General features: G+C 39.8%; 1 protein-coding gene across 4 annotated transcripts; it reads right to left on the bottom strand.

The window, feature by feature from the left end:
- Nucleotides 1–2,146: 2,146 nt before the first annotated feature.
- On the bottom strand, nt 2,147–6,997 carry LOC5576820 (zinc finger and SCAN domain-containing protein 21). 4 transcript variants are annotated; one of them, XM_021848542.1, is made up of 6 exons: nt 6,887–6,997; nt 6,653–6,668; nt 6,244–6,428; nt 2,852–3,414; nt 2,498–2,788; nt 2,147–2,431 (listed from the first exon to the last, which is right to left on the bottom strand). In XM_021848542.1, exons 3-6 carry the CDS (start codon nt 6,391–6,393, stop codon nt 2,224–2,226), a joined length of 1,212 nt encoding a protein of 403 aa, XP_021704234.1. In that variant the 5' UTR covers nt 6,394–6,428; nt 6,653–6,668; nt 6,887–6,997; the 3' UTR covers nt 2,147–2,223. The 4 variants fall into 4 exon arrangements, with proteins under 4 accessions (XP_021704234.1, XP_021704233.1, XP_021704236.1 ...); XM_021848541.1 differs by lacking the exon at nt 6,653–6,668 and having other exon boundaries at nt 6,244–6,454; nt 6,872–6,997; XM_021848544.1 differs by lacking the exons at nt 6,653–6,668; nt 6,887–6,997 and adding an exon at nt 6,587–6,605.
- Nucleotides 6,998–7,023: the final 26 nt, after the last annotated feature.

Below are 7,023 nucleotides of genomic sequence, written 5' to 3'. Positions count from 1 at the left end.
CGATCTGTCAAACTTGGGTACCTTTTGCACTACCGAGGGACCAAATGCAGTACTAGAAGTGGTACCCAATCTGAGCCCGAGTGGGACGGACCTGGTTTGTATCCTTTGACAGATACGCGTATTTCGACATCAACTGTAAGGCCGTCTTCAGTTTCGTGTATTAGACTCGACTGACACCTAGTACACGACACTGAAGACGGCCTTATAGTTGAGGTCAAAATACGCGTATCTGTCAAAGGATACAAACTCTAGTGGAATTAAATGGTATAGTTCTAAATTCGGGTTTTTCATCTACTTATAGGTATTCTACTAAACAGCTCGAAGATTTATTATCAAACTAAGTTAGTGGGCTTCGTAGCCGTGTGGTTAGTGTCACCAAGGCGTTTAGCCGCATCGTGCTAAGGAGTGTGGGATCGATTCCCGCCTCAGGCCGGAAACTTTTCGAGAGAAATGTTTTCCGACTGTGCCACTGTGCATTGCATGCTAGTCCGTTGGCTAGTGTGGTGCTTCCTTCAAAGGGCAAATAGCCCACTGGAAGCATTAACGTGTAGTATCTTTTTTTACTGTTCTGTAGTTGTATGATGTATAGTGTTAAATTTCAAAAATATACTTGGCAACCCTTCAAATTTTTCGGCTCTGGGGGGGTTTTGACCCCCAAAACCCCCCCTTGGTTGCACCACTGGCAAGAATAAAATACAAGCCTACACAAGAACCGAATAAACGCAATCCGTAACGCTAGAATCTGGTCACAACTCGTTAATGTAAAACAATTTTGAGATTTCTTCATAAAAGGAACGGACTCACCAAATGCTTGCAGAATCCTAAAAAACGTTGCTCAATCCGTGCTTATCCACCGGTCAACGTCAAGCACGCTCTTGATCCAAATACTGTACTGTAGCCAAACCCGTTTCATTAATTTTCAATTAATAAAACTAACACACGGAAGAGCAACAATTTCGTTGCTAATGAAAATTTCCACGTCTTTTCCGTTTCCACAATTCGATGAATTGAAAACGATTCAAACAGTCACACTATTTTTGTTCATATAACTGTTAATTTACTTGTACCAGTCGATTTGCAATTGTATCAGCTGAATTGAAATGATGAGCGGAACCGAAAAAACGTGACAGTAGGTTTAAAACGCAACGCGGCTTGCTATGATTTCCTTGTAGAACCAGCTTGATAACTCCCCACAAACTCATTTGCTATTGATTATAGACGACGGAAGATAATCTGGGATAGCACTTTGTAGGTGACCTTCAGGATAGTGATCGCACGATAGTTTTCACATTGCAGTTTGTCGCCCTTCTTGTAGATGGGGCACATGACCCCTTGCTTCCACTCCTCCGGCAGCTGTTCCGTTTCCCAGATTCTGACAAGATGCTGACCATCCTTACCAGCTGCCTTGGTGTTCTTGAGCTGATTGGTAGCATCCCTCAATGTTGGTTTCCTTAATCCGCCGTGCTGACGTAGTTACTTATTCCGCTGTTATGACCCGTTGCGACTGTGTTCTCCATACCATTCAGGTGTTCGCCGTAGTACTGCTTCCACCTTTCGATCATCTCGTCCGTCCGTCAACATGCTTCCATCCTTATCCCTACACATTTCGGCACGCGGCACGAAGCCTTTTCGGGATGCGTTAAGCTTCTCGTAGAACTTTCGCGTTTCTTGTGCAGTGGCTGCATTGCTTCAAATTCCGCTTCTTCCAGGCGGCGCTTTTTGTCCCGGAATAGGAGGGTTTGCTGCTTTCGTTTCATTTTATATCGCTCCACGTTTTGTCGCGTTCCTTGCAGCCAGGGCTTCGTCGAGCCAATCGTTACATGTCCTTCTTTCCACGTACCCGACGATGCTCTCAGATGCGTTGTCGATGGCTGCTTTTATGGTGCTCCAGCAATCCTCAAGAGGGACTTCGTCATTCACTGCAATACTGGGAAAATTGCAGTTCTCACTGATTAATGCTTAATACGATGAATACTAGCACATCACCCTATTTTCCCATAAAATAAAGAACGAAATTATTCCAGGTTTTCTAAAAGTTACCTCAAGGATTTCTTCAGAAACACCTCAAGAGACAGTCTACAGTGTCAGTTTATAGATGTACCTGTAATCTACAAGATGAAACACGGAAGAAAACTCGAACTCGAAGGAAATTTTTATCATGCATTCTGTATTTCAAATCTCTTGAAATCATATAAGAACAAGCTTAGTGTAAAACAGAGCTATTTACGCCTTGGAGATCTCCAACTTGATTTCGACATGCGGCACGGAATCTTCGGATGGTTTGTCTCCAGGATCTGGCTTGGGTATCTTTTCCCGGTGGGTTTTCATGTGCGTTTTGAGATTATCCTTTCGATTGAAAGCGCGGCTGCAAATCTCACAGCTGAACGGCTTCTCCGGGAGGTGCTTTTTGAAATGTTTCCTCAGATCCCCACTGGAAGAAAAATGATGGCTGTAATGAATCTGTCTTCGATATGTACGCGAAAATATGTATCATTACTTAGTCAAAAACATTTTGTCACACTCGGAGCACTTGATGGTTGGTTGCTCAAAGTGGGTCCGCTTATGTCTGGCCAGCCCTGTCGGTTGATAGTACGCCTTCCCACATACCGGGCACAGATAGATTCGATCCTTGAAGTGCGTCATCCGGTGCTGCTTCATGCTGTTCAGCAACGCGTACTGCTTATCGCACAGGTCGCATTTGTACATTTTTGCACGGGTATGGATGTTGACATGGGAACTATAATTAGAAGCACTAACGAACGACTTCGCACAGTACGGACATTGATGCCTAAGTGGTTGAACATTTTAGAATTTTAACCCTAATGCGAACGAAAACTTATTTGCTAGTTACCTTCTTTCATTGTTGTGAATTCTCATATGCTCGGTGAGATTTTTGATGAACTTCCCACAGATCGTGCAGACCTCAGCCCGTTTTGTAGTTTTAGATGTGGGGTCATCCAATGGCTTTACCCTCGGTCTTCCTCGTCTTGTCGAAAGCGGTTTCGAATCAGTCTTGTTGCCCTTTCTGCTTTTTGTTTTCGATGCTGACTCTAATTCAAGAACCTCATACTCATATGTTGAGTACTCGGAACCGCCTTCTTCATCGCTATTTTCGTTATCTTCTGCATTATTATAATTTCCATAATCTTCATTGCTTGAAACCTGTGGATCGTAATCTGGATCGTATTCATCCTGGACAGACTCCTCACCACCGATCGTATCCAATTGCTCCTGTTTGAGCCTCATCGGTACGACTATTTCATTAAGCTTATCTGCATTTATATTCTCTTGGATGCGTTGTTGGTAGATTTCATCATTTTTGAGGCAGGAGGTGTGGAACCGGTGCCATTCCTCGATCAGAGATTTACAACCCGTGCAGATGAAGGTGTTCATGGGGTTTTCTGCCTTGATGATCTAGAAATTAGAGAACAAATATAATAATATAACAGGGGCCTTCCTTAGCCGAGTGGTTAGAGTCCGCGGCTACAAAGCAAAGCCATGCTGAAGGTGTCTAGGTTCGATTCCCGGTCGGTCCAGGATCTTTTCGTAAAGGAAATTTCCTTGACTTCCCTGGGCATAGAGTATAATCGTACCTGCCACACGATATACGAATGCGAAAATGACAAGTTTGGCAAAGAAAGCTCACAGTTAATAACTGTGGAAGTGCTCATAAGAACACTAAGCTGAGAAGCAGGCTCTGTCCCAGTGAGGACGTTAATGCCAAGAAGAAGAAGAGAAGAACAAATATTCAATACAGTACCAGAATAGCGGCCTAACTGACAAATGTAAACAAAATGAGTTTTATTCACCTAACAGTTTATTTGATAAATTACAATCATATAATGCACATCTGTTCCTTAAAAATAACGTTTTCCACGAAATAAGCAAGAAAAACATAAAGGCGCATTTGATATTCTCTTTCGATTCGAACTATTATGTCAATTTCGCCGATCTTCCTCCTTTGGGGTAACCGGGCGCATTTGAGATTGAGTGTGGCAGCAGGGCGTATTTCAAACTGAGTGTTCAAAAGGGCGATAGTGATAAAGGTTCGTGTGAGAGAGCGTAGCAGAACGGCGAAGCTGTTGATAGTCAAACCAGAAGGACGAGGTCAAAAGGCGCAATCGCTGTTGTCAAACTGAAGAAGACGAAAAACCGAGGGGCGCAACAGCTTTAAATTTTGATGAATGGCGTATGATGGATTTTTATTTATTTTAACATGTTATTTATAATATGTAAATAAATTAAATGTTTTGCTACAAAAGTAATGCTGTAATGGATCCTAATCGATCGGAATCATAATATAGAATTAAAACTACATCCGCTAAACTTCAAATCGATTTTACTGAGAATGTATAAGTCTTCACATTCGCCCTAATTCTGACTCTGTATTGAATATAATGAGAGCTTACTGGAATACATATTAAAAATACATCGAAAGTAATCTTTAACATTTATTTGTAAACGAAATTGGATATTGACAATGCTATCGAAATTTAGCATTACAATACTGAAATATGAAGTAAAATGTGATTTATTTATTTACGTTTATTTAGTGAACAAGCAATTTCTACGTTTTCGTTAACTCTGATGAAAGTCATTTAGTGAAAAAATGGGTCTTCTGCTTAGAGAAATTGAAAAAGTTAATTGATGCTGAAAATCTTGTATCGTACAAATGCTGAAAATCCTGTAGAAGCTGTGTAATTCTCATCAAAACCTATCCCAGGCTTCAAAATTTCTTTCTTAGACTGTGAGAATGATGTCCACGATATCAAAAACAAACTACTCAAAATTATGTCAGAATTCCCCCTGATATTAAGATTTGTCTGATTGTCTTCAGGATTCCGTCAGAATCTTGCTTAAGTTTTGTTTGAAGTCTGGTGTCCACTTTTTACAAATATATCCTTTGGAATCTTCTTCAAGATTTGGCGAGAATTATGTCCAAATTTTTTGTGGAAATCATTTTTAAAAATTCTGTGATTAATCTATATGACATTTTGTGGGAAATTATCTGAATCTTAGTATGATCACTTCTCACGATTCTACCGGCAACAGGGTTCGTGCTTCGTATTTCGATCGCTGTTCTGCAACACTGGTTAATAAATAGTTCTACAATCAGGTCACTTATTTCTATTTGAAGTTAGATAAATTAACAAATATTCATTCTAATCATTGTTGAGCTAAGTAACAATACGATTCAGCCAGTATATGTCGAAAATCTGTGGATTACCTGTTTTATCATGCGAAACAGGTTCATCTGTTTTTTTTTAGAATGTTTGATTCGTAAGGCATTCCGTGTAATATCTGGAATATAGAGTACACTTGAGCTATAGGTTGAAAGGTTAAAAAATAATCTTTTTTTTTTCTATCGAATTGTGATAATAAGTTAGATGAAATAAATTTGTGCTGATCCTTACCAAACTACTCTAATTAATTGCAATGAAGTAAATGAAAACCGATTTCAATACTAAATGGTTAACTCTAGTGAAATTAAACGGTATACAGTCAACTCTCTTTTACTCGATATTCGGCATCTTGATATAGAGTGAGAGAACCATAGTTCTAAATTTGGTGTCCATTTACTGACATTATGAAGACGCTTGTTAGTATCAGTAATTCATGGCAAAAATTGTTTCCATTTTTTTTTTTGACGCTATAAGTGCTTTATAAAGAGCCGGATCCAATTCTTGGCACTTTTAATTCACTTCGGCAGTGTTTTTTTTTAAGCTACAAAGCTCTTGTTTGGCCACCATATGCGTCATATTGAAGTGCTTCTTATTGCACAGTTTCATATTCGGCCGAGAAAATCCCCTACGCCAAAGTGAATCATGGAAGTACCCAAGTAGTTCTATATCAAGCTTAAGTTAATTAAGAAACGTTTGTTCTATCTTATAAGAAGGTTAATTCAATTCACCCCTTGAAAAATAACTACTACGGCAAGGGAGATGTAATATGTTAACAAAATGTTAATAACAGCTAGCTTATGGTCTAATCCACCGGTGTACTAAATTCACTCGGTCTGAGAATTGTGACACTTGAGCGGGGCACGCTCCCGTATAATCTCCACGGGATCTGGACCCGCTCTAGTGTCAAAATTGTGCGACCGAGTCAGTTTAGTACACCAGTGGATAAGACCATAGTTAGTTTTACCAAATTAGGATGCTAGGTTTGCCTGACATAGATATCTTGACATACCTAATAAATGAATGTCAACAAAGTTATTCAATTTACATGAAAGGAAATTACCTGAATCGACAGATATTGTAGAATCAGTTGTACCAAACTTTGTTCTGTGGAAGCGTCGTCAACATTGTTGATTTCCTTGTTACCGTCATTGAAGCAGATGGGTCCCAGATCGGACCCACCTTCTAAGCACAATCTGCAGAGCCGTTCCATTGCAATTTTCTCCTTTCCTCGATTATATTTTTCGACTAGGCACCGTTCATCACCCAAACAATAGTAGTTTACGGAACAAGTTGCAGAATGATGATTTTTACAGCACGAGTCGTAAATTTATCCTACGAGGCTTGCCGAGTAGGATAATTACGTCGAGTGCTGTAAAAATCGAGTTCTGCAACGAGTTACGTACAACATTTTTTGCAATTTCGTAGAAGACCACTTGAGGGTATCATAAATTATATCAGCATGCATTCACCTTTATTTTACAATTTCTGAAAAATTGTTTGGTAATGATTCATTACGCAACTCAAAACAGTTGCGTAATGAGAAAGCGTTGCGTAATGAATCATTACAGCACTGGTTTCAGTTAGGTAATGACTATTCCCGCACTCCATAGTTCAGTGCAGGAAAGTAGGCCGTTTCATGACAGATCGGCGTGATGAAAAACAGCCTATTACGATGAGAAATTGCAAAAAACAATTTCACTCACAGTACCGTTACTTTGGACAATTCCTGGAGTCGAAACAAAAGCCGTTGTTTACGTCTACCGATTGATTTCATGAATGGTTTGTACGCGCAAATCACAAGAGCAAAACAGAATGAAAGTAATTTGACAGCTAATAAGTT

The sequence above is a fragment of the Aedes aegypti genome, chromosome 3 (assembly GCF_002204515.2).
Source record: "Aedes aegypti strain LVP_AGWG chromosome 3, AaegL5.0 Primary Assembly, whole genome shotgun sequence".
Classification (NCBI taxonomy): domain Eukaryota; kingdom Metazoa; phylum Arthropoda; class Insecta; order Diptera; family Culicidae; genus Aedes; species Aedes aegypti.
This window is presented reverse-complemented; position numbering and strand designations above follow the sequence as displayed.

Excerpts from the sequence above, each read along its gene's own strand:
- LOC5576820 (XM_021848541.1), bottom strand. The coding sequence starts at position 6,393 with ATGGAACGGCTCTGCAGATTGTGCTTAGAAGGTGGGTCCGATCTGGGA. Across the intron at positions 3,415-6,243 it reads TACAATATCTGTCGATTCAG|ATCATCAAGGCAGAAAACCC; the intron begins GTAATTTCCTTT and ends TCTAATTTCTAG. Across the intron at positions 2,789-2,851 it reads ATTCACAACAATGAAAGAAG|GCATCAATGTCCGTACTGTG; the intron begins GTAACTAGCAAA and ends TCAACCACTTAG.